The following is a 13,563-nucleotide window of genomic DNA, read 5'->3' as shown; positions in this document are numbered from 1 at the left end:
GGGGATCCATTCTAGTTGTGTCAATCACGTATCTGAGACTTGTGCTTATTTTTTCCACCAAATTTTATCCCGATCCTTCCCCTCTAAGCGTTTTCCAAGATTTTAAGTCCCCCCTCAACTCCGCCCAATATTAACAGATCCAGTCAGAATTTAAATTAAGATCTCCAAGACACGATGTCCTCCCAAAAATCAAATTTTATAAAGTTCTGATCACTTCTTCGTAAGTTAAAACTACCTCATTTTTTCAAATTTTTCAGAATTAACCCTCCCACCCCTCAACTCCCCCAAAGAGAGTGAATCCATTTCAGTTATGCCAATCACGTATCTAGGACTTTTTATTATATTTACCACCAAGTTTCATCCTGATCCTTCCACTCTAAGCGTTTTCCGATATTTTAGGTTCCCCCCTCCCCCCAACTCCCCGCAATGTCACCGAATCCAGTCAGAATTTAAAATAAAAGCGCTGAGAGACGATATCCTGCCAATAACCAAATTTTACTAAGATCCGATCTCTACTTCGTAAGTTAAAAATAACCCATTTTTTGCACAGAAGTAAATTAAAAATACCTTTGGCGCATTCAAATATCATAAAAGTAATTGCTCGGCTAAAGTGCTATTCATTAGCTTCTGATAAAGAGATAGTTCAACATGTTGCTATATTTTCTTGTGCTTTATTGTGCCTTCTTGTGCTTGTGCTCTGGAGTGAAGTTAAATAATGGTAAGCTTTTAGAAAGGCCTTATAATGACGAACTTTCGATATATATATATATATATATATATATATATATATATATATATATATATATATATATATATATATATATATATATATATATATATAGAGCCGTTCCTAGGGCTGGTGGTGCCGTGGGAAAAATTATTTAAATCCCCCCCCCTCCTGGCTAAAAAGAAACAGCCAAATCAACTGGATCAAATAGAAAAATTTGGTCAAATTGGGTAATTCAGTCATGACCCTCCTCCCACGATATGGTACCAGAGCAACTACACTGTTCACCTCCCCCATCTCTCTAGAAACGGCTATATATATATATATATATATATATATATATATATATATATATATATATATATATATATATATATATATATATATATATATATATATATATATATATATATATATATATATATATCATCTTCAAACGAACATACCTCCTAAATCTTCTTAATCTGTTAGGTGTCATACGTTTTTAATTTGTATTTTACTGATCATTCAACATTTCTTTTTTCATCTCCAGTATAACCAACAACTGAATACCAGTATATATAGATTTTTTTTTCTTTAAGAATATCATCCCTTAATTTTTCATAATTCTTATTTATACATTAGTTTGTTTTTAATTAACCAACTCAAACAATCAGATCTCATTTTCACTTTCCCTTGGTACTTCAACGCTGTTATAATATATAGGAAACATTTTTCAGGAATATTATTTCTAGAAAAGGCTGAAAAATCTTATCTCTTTAGTAAGCCTAGATTTAAAGGTTAGACTGAGGTGATTTTGTTTTATGTTACATTAAACAATAAGGAGTTTCTTATTAATTAGCAGCTAGAATTAAGAGGATCTGCCAAAGCAAGGATCTTTTCTAGGGATCTCTAGGGAGCTTTTCTAGGCAGTTCTTTTTCTAGGGAGTCACGATTTGAGACTTGTTCTAATCCAGTGAACAAGTGAGAACTCACTAAAAAAAATTCATTCAAAGTCTTGATGTAAATTTCTTTCTTTAATCTTGCGTGAAAGTAACTCTCTAAAAATAATCCAGGGAATAATCAGGAAGTCTATTATCTTATGAATGAACCGAAAAGTTATTTATTTCTTTCTATAATTATGCTAGTTAATTATATTATTTTAGTAACTCTACTGATGACGATCACTGCATATGTGAGTGAAATATCTGGACTTTTAGACTTGTTCTTTTCCTTGTCTAAGAAAATGGGTCCATCCCTATTTGAAAATTTATTGGTTCGTCAATTTTGAACATCGAAGATAGCTACCTGCTAATCTGAATTTGAGCCGGTGTATGCTGGTAGTATACTTCGATAAGTTTGACTATCTTGCCTGGTACTGCATCCTCTGTCATGGCCTTCTAGATTTTGTCCCTTAGAACAGAATCAAAAGCAAAAATAAAATCAAAGATTAAAGACACTGTCGGTTTCCAGTGTTTTGCCCTGTGTTCAAGGGTTTGTCTTAAGACGAATAGTTGGTCGATTGTTCCCATGCCTGGGCCGAATCCTGCTTGACCGGGCCTTGTCTTCACGTTGCATTGAATACGAAAACTATTGTGAAACAACCCCATAGAACCTGGGGAGCAAGGGTTGTAAGCTATGCTCTGAAGGTATATAAGGTTCTTATGGAAAGGGTAGTCGTATAAACCTTATAGAGGAGGCTCGTTTGATTGGTAATTGAATGTTCTAGTTTCCTCTTAAGAGTCAAAAGTGATTGAGGAAAAATATGCCCCCCTCGACGCCTTTTATTCCCCAAACATATCTGACCAACATTGTCAGATAACCATTTTGTTAAAAATAGTCCAAAAACAGACAAAAAGGCTTCCAAGGTTGACCAAACCCATTAGAGCTCTGAGGCAGGGATTATAAGTTTAGCCAGAGGGGCATATTTGGTTTTTATGAAATGAGTGGTCGTATAAACTTTAGGAGCCCCATTGTAAAATTGAATGTTTTAATTCTCTTTTAAAAGTAAAAAGTAGTGGAGGGCAATTAGCCAGCTCTCCCCCACCTAATGCTCTCTTTTCTCCAATCATGACTGACAGAAATTGTGAGATAGCAATTTGGCTGAAAATTCTCCAACGAATATATAAAAAAAGCATCCAGGTCTCGAAAGACATAATTATTTGATTTTTTAATCTCCCGCAATTTAATTGTTCACTAGCTTTTCTCTATGAATAACTCTATTTGCTAGTATCAATTCTAGATTCTTGTTTTCATCAGTTTTAAGCAGCCTTACTTGCCCAACATAAAAGGAGCGCCATCTGCAACAGAAGATGGTGTATCATTGACGCATAATTAGATAGTTTTTTCAACTGAAAGTAAGAAGTAACATTAAAACTTAATGCAAACAGAAACTATTATGTACATGAGGGGGTTGGTCCCTCCTCAACACCTCACACTACACTAAAGTTTCTTTTTCTGCATTTTTATAAAAAAAAAACTTCGCATGGTTCAAATTAAACGAGAAGTAAGGAGCAATGTTAAAACTTAAAGCAAACAGAAATTATTACTTACATGAGCGGATTTACTCGCTGATGTAAAATAATTTTTTTTTATTTTCTTCAAGATTAATTTAAAAATGAAAAATAGGGAATCTGAAAGGAAGCCTCTGGTTTTTATAATTTAAAACCTCATTAGCTGGCCGAAGTTTTCCCTTTTTGAAGCATCTTCCATATAAATGAGTACTCTACAAAATTTAGGTTTTTGACCCACCGTGAGCAATAAAAGTGAAATTTATTTTAATGGTGAGCTTCATTCATTATTAAGATCCAAAACAAAAGTTCACATTACTAAATAGGTATGTGCTCATGCTACAATATTAGGGCCTTAAATTATATTCTGTGTTATATCTTAAATATAAATAACAAAAAAAAGATAGTAGTTAAAATACCAAATTATAATCATTTTTTGGTGTTTTGAAGGATGGGTAAACAAACGAACTAGATGTAAGTTTGAACAAAAGTTTCCAGGTACATAGTCATAAGAAATAATATTACTGATAACTTAATGATTTCTTTACCTTCTTTTTTCTGTTTTGTTATCGCTGTGTACTCTTGTTGTATAAGGTGAAGCTAGCAAATGCTTGCAGCTGAAGAAGTTGATACTACTACAAAGGTTTCATAGTTGGATAACTATTTCCAAATTGCCAAAAGCGAAAAAATAATTAAGAAATTCTATATCAGTATATTGGTTAAACCACAAAAGGATATCTATGCTATCTGGAAGCAACACAAAAAGTGAATACAGAATATTATGTACAAAATAACATTGGGGAAAGGATTATATACAGTTAAAAAAACTGAAATACAAAAAATAGTTTAAACCTAAAAAATGTACTTAAGGTAGAAAACTATTGATAAACATTAGGTGACCAAGATAATTAAAAATAACTCATGTATACATAATGAAAAAGAAAATACTTCTGTTAATCACGTTTTATCACTCGGTGGTCATACCATAATCTCAACATAAAAAGTATTGAAATTAGCTGACCAAATGTATTTGACTGATCTTAAAAATTTTTGAAAGTGAAAGCTTATCATATCTCTAGATTAAAATGATTGTTTGATTTTCAGCTAAAGCTCAAGAAGCTCCCATTGAAGACGCCATCCCCTTAGAAAATGCCCCTGTTGAAGGAGATGAAGATGCTGCAGCCCGTTATCGGAGTAAGTTGTAAGACAAGAACTATTTAATTTTCTAATAATACCAACTTCTAATCTTGATACACAATAGCAAATTGGGAAATTGTTGTGACAAATTTGGCTAATTTCTAAAGACAAAATCTCCAGTAAGCAATCGAAAAATGATAGATCTCAAAAACTATTTGAAAATTCAACTTTCATCAAGTTTGTACAAAAAAAAAACGGAAAAGATCCTCCCGAGCCATTACTGGTGCATTGGGGATCAAATTGAAATTTTAGTTGTTGGGAAAGACAGTTTGTCTTAGAAATAAAAATTTATAATTCCTAATTATTGGGTTTTCCTTTGAGCAGGGCTCTAGTCACAAGATTCTGTTTTCTTGTAAGGTCAGAGAATAAAGAATCTTTTGCCTAAAACTAACGGATAAAGATCTGTCTCAAATCGATTAGGATTCCTACAAATGGATCTTTATTGTTTATAATCTCTAAGCTGCCTTTTCTTAGCACCTTAAAAGCTTTTCGGACTTTCCTCTTTCCCTGAATCAAATTTGATATGCTGACCTCTTTAAATAATGTTTAAACAAAATTTGGCTGTTATAATGGTTTTATTTTATTGTCTCGTTTGGGATTGACTGAAATCTGTTAAGTTTTGCTAAGTTTGATTGATTTTTGTATTATATCAGACCCAAAGATAGCCCCTCTCCATGATTTATCTTCAGGTATAGTTGAAAACAGAGATTCTAAAATGCAACAAATGAGATGTGTTTCTCTATCAATAATGGAGTTGCTTCTGTTGTAGGCTATGGAGGCTATGGTGGCTATCGTCGTTCACATGGAGGCTACGGAGGCTTTGGCAGGAAGAGGCGGAACGGTAACAAATTTTGATAAAAATTTTAGTTTGTTAATTGTTTAAAGCCCCCCCCCCCCCCACATTCAATAATGTGAAAGGCTTGTCTTATTGTAGGAAAAAATAACAGATTTGCAATAATAATAATAAGTTAGCAGAATTAAACCCTTTATAAAAACACAAAAAGCTGAAACAGCTGGTGGTTCCTCGAACTAACCTTTCCAGAAACTAAACAGAAGAAAACTAAAGAAATGAGTATTTCTTTTCAATCTATTTGCAATGATAGCTACTACCTTTGGTAAGAAAATCGGTTGATTTTCTTTCACTGTTTCATGAATATTTATTGTTGCTTCATTTCAAACAAGGTTCAACCTTGCTACAAACGTAGACAATCATCTCTTTACACTAAAATTTCAAAATTATTTGAAACTTTTAATTTATATATAATGGTCCTTATACTTCATATGTCCATTATACAGGTTTCTGACAAATTTTAGCTTTAAGAGTAAGTAACTGAGGATGGGGCAGTCCCCTTTACATAAGAAATTATTCCCCGTAGTATTAAGCTCTAATATATATCCTTGCTTTCAATCATAAATTTTGTATGTAAACAATGGGCAAATTCTACACCTTAAAGCCCTTTTCCAAAGAGCATGTGATTTTCACAGAATTTTCAGAGGGTTATTTATATCAGACTTTTCAGAAATGCTGACATATCTGGTTATATTTAAATTTTGACCAAATGTCTTCTAGGAAAAATGGGATGTGGGAAGGGATTCACTTGCCCTCCACTTTTTTTGGTTATTTAAAGGGAAATTCAAAAACTTAAAACAAATTTTAGGAGAAAACCTTAAATTCCACTCGACTGAACACAAAGAAAAAATGGAAAAAACGCACATTCTTGATCTTTTTTCCGGCAAAAAAGATAAAAGAAACAACAAAATTTCTCCTTTTTTGTTGATGAGAGCTTATGTCCTTTTCTTTATAATCAAACTGATTGTTCCCCGCTAATAGCTTCAGATGTGTAAAAATACACTTGAGGAATTTTGTATGTTTGGAATTAAAATAAAAATATTGTAACTTTTTCACATTTTTTTTTAGAGTTTTAGCTACTATTTGGTTTTCTTGCTTCATAGTAATAGTTTTTCACAACGAACAATTTGACTTGGTAACTAAATAAGATATTACTAGGCTGAAAACAATAATGTCATTTTTATTATTTCAAGAAAGGTAATAAGAGGCCAATTTTGAATTCAAAGACAAATCAATTAACATTTCAAATTTAATTTATTGCATAGTTAGTATAACTATACAATAAATATAACTAACTATATTGTATAAGTTAGTCTTAGTATATTGATAGACCGACTAAGAACCAAAATTGTAAATTACTTAAATCGCTACAAAGTATTTGCGTCTTTTGATAGCAATCAAATGTATTTACATTTATTTCTTTTGCTCGAATGCTAGTAAAACAGATAATTTTGGAATTTCTTCACTTTATTTGAATGGGCCTTATTCGTATTTTGTAAATGAAAAAATTTAATGTCTTACTGAACTTGACTGATCCTTTGATTTTTAGCTGAATCTGAAGAAGCTTCCGTTGACCGTGCCATCCCCTTAGAAAATGTCCCTATTGAAGGAGATGAAGATGCTGCGGCCCGTTATCGAAGTAAGTTTTACACCAAGACTTATTTGTTTTGCAACAAGACTATCTCAAAACTTAAATCGAGTTTGCTTAAAACAAACGGATAAAGATCCTTTTTAAATCTATTAGATTTCTTCCAAGTGAATGTTGAACTGCTTCTAAGCTCCAAGGTGATTTTAATGAGCTCCTTGAAGTTGTCTCGAGCTTCAATGTTTCCCTGAATCAACTTTAATGTTCTGATCTCTTTACATATTAAATACAAAATAACAAGTTTTTTTTAACGGAAAGTAAGGAGCGACATTAAAACTTAAAACAAACAGAAATTGCTTCGTATATGAAAGGGGCTGCTTCCTCATCAACACCCCGCCACTTTACGCTAAAGTGTGACTCTTTCTCTTAACTCTACTTTTTAAAACAGTAAAAAACTTAAGCGTAAAGATCGGGGAGTTGATGAGGAAGTAGCCCCTTTCATATACGAAACAATTTCTGTTCGTTTTAAGTTTTAATGTTGCTCCTTACTTTCCGTTAAAAAACTTGTTTTTTTAATTTAATTTCTGAACGTTTTTTAATCAATGCATGTTTTGATTTTGGCTCTCCGCAGATGAACAATTAAAACAAAATTTGCATATTTATTTTTTGGCTATTTGTCTTTCTCATAGTTTTGATCGAATTATTTTGAGAAAAAAGGACTGGGGGAGGAGGCCTAGTTGCCCTTCGATTTTTTGGTTACTTAATTAGGCCACTAGAACTTTTAATTTTTTACGAATGTTCTTATTAGTAAAAGATATACGTAACTTCCAAATTAGCTTACGTAACGAACTTCTGTATTCTCATGTTTTTATTACGTACATGACGGGGCTCACCTCCTCGTCAGTACCTCGTTCTTTACACTAAAGCTTAAATTTTGTCCCAATTTCTTAAGAATTACCCATGAATCACAAAAGCCGTAGAATAAATAGTATGAAATTACTAAACATACTTTAGCGCAAAGAACGAGGTATTACGAGGAGGTGAGCCCATCATATGCGTAATAATTTCTGTTCGTTTTAAGTTTTAATGCTTCTCCTTACTTCCAGCTAAAAAAAACTTTTTCATGCTTAATTTTTCATTGTTTTTTTTTAAATAATGCTTGAAAATCCAGCGCTCCCTTCATGAAACTTTTCTTCCCCCATGACAAATTCCTCGATGGTAAGTTCCTCCAACATATCCCACTCTTCTCAACCCCTTCCCCCAACCGAAAAATCCCCCTGAAAACGCCTGTACAATTCCTAATAACCATTACTTGTAGCCCCTCCCACGGGGGCTGTGGGGGAGTAAGTCGTCCCCAAAGACATAGTTATAAGGTTTTTCGACTACGCTGAATAAAATGGCTATCTCAGAATTTTGATCCGTTGACTTTGGGAAAATAATTAGCGTTGGAGGGGGCCTAGGTGTCCTCCATTTTTTTTTGGTCCCTTAAGTGCACTATAACTTTTCATTTCAGTTGGAATGAGCCCTTTCGCAACATTCTAGGACCCCTTGGTCGATTCGATCACCCCTGAAAAAAAAAGAAAACAAAAACAAACAAAAAAATAAACACGCATCCGTGATCTGCCTTCTGGCAAAAAATACAAAATTCCACATTTTTGTAGATAGGAGCTTGAAACTTCTATAATAAGGTTATCTGATACGCTGAATCTGATGGTGTGATTTTCGTTAAGATTCTATGACTTTTAGGGGTTTCCTCCTATTTTCCAAAATAAGGCAAATTTTCTACGGCTCGTAACTTTTGATGGGTAAGATTAAACTTAATGAAACTTATATATCTAAATGAGCATTGCAATGCAATTCCTTTGATGTAGCTATTGGTATCAAAATTTCATTTTTTAGTTTGGTTACTATTGAGCCGGGTCGCTCCTTACTACAGTTCGTTACCACGAACTGTTTGATTGAAAGTTCTAGTGTTTTCTTAAAGTAAAAAATAATTGGAATGCACGCTTATAATTTCAGAAAACAAACCCAATCCAAACATGGAGACAACTGTATTGTTAACGATGATTGAAAAGAACAGGAATTGTGTTTTGGGGGAAATCATCCCTCCCACCCAAATTCTTTAGGTCAAGGACTGTAAGTTAGGAAGTTTGCCCATTGTTTACATATAGTATATGTTATTCAGAAAAGTGGGTACTTTTGGTGTACTACTACTGCTACTGCTTCGACTGCTACTACCACTGAAACATCCGGTTCTGCTGTGAGTGCTACCTACGATGATGTAACTACTACTCCTACTACTAATACTACCACCACTACTACTACTACTGCTAGTACGGCTACTACTTCTATTACTACTACTGCTGCTACTACTACTATAATATAAAAATATTTATTTCTAACCCACTTACATCAAAAAGATAAATAGTGGAGTAAAAACTTGAAGAAAAACGGAAAACAAATAACAAATAAAAAAACAAATAACAAAAAAACGAGAGTCAACAATAGACATTAATCATACAAACGGATCAGACCGTGGTGAGGCGACAAACGCCGATACGCCGTTTCTGAGAGCTTTTTGTGTAGATCAGTCAGCTTCTCAGTAATGTTCGGAAGATGGAACTTATTGATTATCTTTCGATTCTTATACCACAGAGGAAGATAGAGAAGAAATTTACAGAAACGGAAATAAGAGGATCGAATATCGTTAATGTCTTTTTTCTTAAATATAGGGTAAAGCCCAGAAAGGTAAAGAACAGAATGATCGGAAAAAGTAGAATAAAGCTTACCAAGGGCAATACGATTGTATTTCCCTCGATTGGCTACAATTTTAGAGTAACCAATCTGGATTTTCACTCTAGCATCCCAGACAGCACGCTCCCGAAGAGTTTTAAGATTTTTTGTAAGTGTAATACCCAACCACCGGATCGAATCTACATGAGGGATAGAAAAATTTTGAAAAATTAGAGGCCTAGGAGAAGAGGGAACATTGAAAGAAAGATACACACATTTATCAACATTAAGCGAAAGACCGATTTTAGTAAAAGAAGAAGAAACTTTATGAACCATCTGCGATAAACTGAGTTTAGACCGGCTAATTAGAAGAATGTCATCAGCATAAACAAGTTAAGAAATATCACTCAAACCAACAAAACACATAGAAGAAATATTCTCAAGAATACCAGAGATACAAAATTTGAAAATACTAGGAGACAACACTCCACCCTGCCGTACGCCCCGACGAACAAGAACATTAGAAGATGAAAGGGCACCATTAGTTTTAATTCAAAGATAAGAATTACTATACCAAAACTTTAGAAGAAAAATAACTGAAAGGTTAATATCGTGACTATAAAGAGAGTAAAGAGCCTGACTATGTACAACACTATCAAAAGCCTTAGAAAGATCAAGAGCACAAATATGAAGACCATACCCTTTAGCCGAAGCATCTTTAAGAAGGAAAGCAAGAGCACGGTGAGCGTGCTGGCACCCGATGCCAGACCGAAAACCAAACTGATTCTCCCCAAAATTAGCATTCATACTTATGAAAGGAAGTAGGATGTGTTCAAGGATTTTACTAAAATTACAAGCAACCGTGATAGGCCTGTAAGAAGAACAATCCAAAGGAGTCTTACCTCGTTTAAGTACAGAAGTGACAGTTCCACACAAAAAGCTGTCAGGAACGAGGGAACAACAAAGGCACATTTGGAAAAACAACTGTAAATGGAAAAACAAAGACGGGCAATTTATTTTTAGATGACAAGCACTGATACCGTCAATATCAAGAGAACTTGATTTCAATTTCTTAACAGATACTACTGCTGCTACTGCTACTACTGCTACTTCTACTACTACTGCTACTACAACTACTACTACTACTACTACTATCACTACTACTGCTACTACTACTACTATCACTACTACTACTACTATTGCTGCTACTACTACTACTACCATTACTATTGCTACTAATACTACAGCTAGTGCTACTAATGCTGCTACTACTGCTTTTATTATTATTACTGCTACTTCTACTGCTACTAGTACTACTATTACCTCAGTTAGTAAGTTAGTTACAACATCTGGCTATAACTTTATCTTTTTCTACTTACAATAAATGACTCAGCTTTGTTATTTTAAGCATGTGATATTGTAAAAGAGGACTAATATTAATATAAAAAAAAGTGGAAAAAAACACAAAAAAAGACCGCCACTAAAATAGAATGACCCATTTTTCTTACAAATGCAATAAATGAAACGCGTACTAACAACAAATACAAGATTAAATGAACCTTTTCCTCAAAAGTGAGAGAAAAAAGTTTTTTAAGGTGGGAGAGGGGGGAGGGCACCATCTTTAAAGAGTATTTGAAAAAATTAATTGCCATAAAAGTGCAATGTTTCTCGAACGTCGAAAAAGTGAGGGGTGGGGAGAGGATGAAGTTCTGATTTTCGATATGATATTTGTGCACTTTTATGATAAATTAAAGATTTTTTGTGTGGCAAAAATCATTTATGCCCAAAGACAGTTATATAATGGCAATCCCGCAACACAAGGGGTTTCAGGCCCTCGTCTGCACATATTTACATTTTTACGGTTATTCTTAAGCTGTCTTCTATTTCCATACGATCGGTTTTTGTTTTGAGGCTAGAGAAAGAGAGAGAGAGGGGGCGAGAGAGAGAGAGAGAAAGAGGGGGGTTTATTTAAACAGCAATAGCAGCTCAAGTGGCGAATTTGATGTTGAACTACATAACATGTTATTATGCACTATTTTATAATTATGTAAAACAAGGACCAAAGAGTTATTGTAGCGGTTTGTCCGAGCACGCACAGGCACACGTTTTAGCTTCTGTCTCGTACGGCTGACTGTTGGGGCTTCTAGGGGTAAAATATCAAAGTGAGCAGGGTTAGACACCAGCATTTTGCCAAACCTCAGGATAAGATCACACAAAAGGAGTTCCAACGTTTGGAGTTCAAGGGCTGCAAGGGCATCATGACAGAAAATGTTTCTATTACTCAGGATGATCCTGGTTACCCATTTTTGACTGACTCTAGTTCCTGCATTAGATAGGCGGCTCTTAATACTGACGAGCCCCAGATGGGACAGGCCACCAGAAAAATCCCTGCTAAAACGTCTGTATGCTTCCCAATAACCATTACTACGTGTAAACAATGGGCAAATCTCATAACTTACAGCCCTTCCCTTGGGGACTCTGGAGGATTAAGATGTCCTGCAGGACATAGTTATTAGATTTTTCGAGCTGGCTGAACAAAATAGCATAGCCATCTTATAATTTTGACCCGGTGACTTTGGGATAAAATAAGCGTGGGAGGGGACCTAGTTGCCCTCCATCTTAATGTTCACTTAAAATGGGCCCTTGAACTTTTAATTTCAGTTAGATTAAGCACTCTTGTGGCATTCTAGGAACATTGGGTCAATATGATCACCCCTACAAAAGTGGTCATGACAAAACTGTTAAAAGTACGTAAATCAAAATATTGGCTTTCAAGTGATCTTAAACAGCTCTCTACGATGTTTTAGCACCCTATTGGCACTAGAAAAATAAAACAGAACAATGGGCCAATAATTCCTGGAGGTCTCTATGTCTGGCAACCTTTAAAATTCCCAAGACTGGATAGCTTGTATTACAGAGATGTACGTAATGATCATTGAACATTCGCCGGGTTTTACTCGGCCAACATTGACTAATCGAATGATTTAAATGTTTATCGTCTCTTAAAATTCAAAATAAGATTCAACCGAATTTATTTTATCAATTCCTATAAATTAAGCGTGCTTCCTGTAGCTTTTTTCAAATCGGTATGCGCGCTAAAGATTTCTAGGGCATAATTACTCTTATTATTGCTAATAAAACTGTTCCAGTTTAAGGTTAATGCCACCATTCCATTGCAATAGCCTCTATATTAGATACTGTAATATAATCATTCGTTCTGTCAATATTAATCACCCAGTCACATCATAAAACAACCTTCGTCTTCAGAGGTAATAAAAGCGGGGATAATGAGTAATGTCAAATTCACAGGGAAAGGAAAAGTTTAGAGCAGATGTAAAAATATCTCAAGGAAGCGAGATTTATCTTGTAAAAAGCAAAGGGAAAAGCTCACCCATCGTTCCAATTTTTGACTGGGGTGAGGGTGAGTACGGCTAAATTACAATTTTACTTTGTACAAATAAGCAGCCAATGCATTTCCTTTTCAAAAAATCGATTTTTTTTCAGTACTTTTTCACTTCAATTTTTTTGTAATTTAAGGCCAATTTTTAAACAATTTTTTCAATTCATTTTTTTCAATTTAAGGCCAAAAAACACCATGTGTATATATACCATAATTAAAAAAAAATATGCCTTAATTTTGAGTTGAAAGTATTTTTCATGGTTCTAGTTTTTTAAAATACAACTCCTGTTATTTTAATAGAATTTTAAGCCATCTCAAGGTGTTTTTCTCCATAAAATTGATACATAAATTACAGATCTTTAAAATTCGACTTACCGTTCGATTTACCGTATTACCGTATTCGATTTGCCATTACTGATCTCTCCTTTCCGACAGTGAAGTTAAAACTGATGACAAAGACTTCAGAGACCTTTTAGTTTATTACAATATTTATACAACATTCTATTGCTTTTTTCTGCTTTTGGACACAATTACTAATTACATTGTTTGCTTATTTGTGCAAAGTAAAATTGTAATTTAGCC

The 13,563-nt window shown here is 34.0% G+C and overlaps 1 protein-coding gene across 2 annotated transcripts; it reads left to right on the top strand.

The window, feature by feature from the left end:
• Positions 1-613: 613 nt before the first annotated feature.
• On the top strand, positions 614-7,111 carry LOC136042525 (uncharacterized). Of its 2 annotated transcripts, XM_065727487.1 has the most exons (4): positions 614-718; positions 4,321-4,410; positions 5,183-5,254; positions 6,813-7,107. In XM_065727487.1, the coding sequence occupies exons 1-4, from the start codon at positions 649-651 to the stop codon at positions 6,983-6,985; spliced, it is 405 nt and encodes a 134-aa protein (XP_065583559.1). In that variant the 5' UTR covers positions 614-648; the 3' UTR covers positions 6,986-7,107. The 2 variants fall into 2 exon arrangements, with proteins under 2 accessions (XP_065583559.1, XP_065583560.1); XM_065727488.1 differs by lacking the exon at positions 5,183-5,254 and having other exon boundaries at positions 6,813-7,111.
• The last annotated feature ends 6,452 nt before the right edge of the window (positions 7,112-13,563 follow it).

This window comes from Artemia franciscana, unplaced genomic scaffold (assembly GCF_032884065.1).
Source record: "Artemia franciscana unplaced genomic scaffold, ASM3288406v1 Scaffold_1417, whole genome shotgun sequence".
In the NCBI taxonomy this organism is placed as follows: Eukaryota; Metazoa; Arthropoda; class Branchiopoda; order Anostraca; family Artemiidae; genus Artemia; species Artemia franciscana.
Note: the sequence above shows the minus strand (reverse complement) of the source record. Positions and strands in the feature narration are given on the sequence as shown.

Bases quoted from the DNA above. Each gene is read 5' to 3' on its own strand.
- LOC136042525 (XM_065727487.1), top strand. From the start codon at position 649: ATGTTGCTATATTTTCTTGTGCTTTATTGTGCCTTCTTGTGCTTGTGC. The intron at 719-4,320 runs GTAAGCTTTTAG...TTTGATTTTCAG, and splicing joins TGGAGTGAAGTTAAATAATG to CTAAAGCTCAAGAAGCTCCC. The intron at 5,255-6,812 runs GTAACAAATTTT...TTTGATTTTTAG, and splicing joins TGGCAGGAAGAGGCGGAACG to CTGAATCTGAAGAAGCTTCC.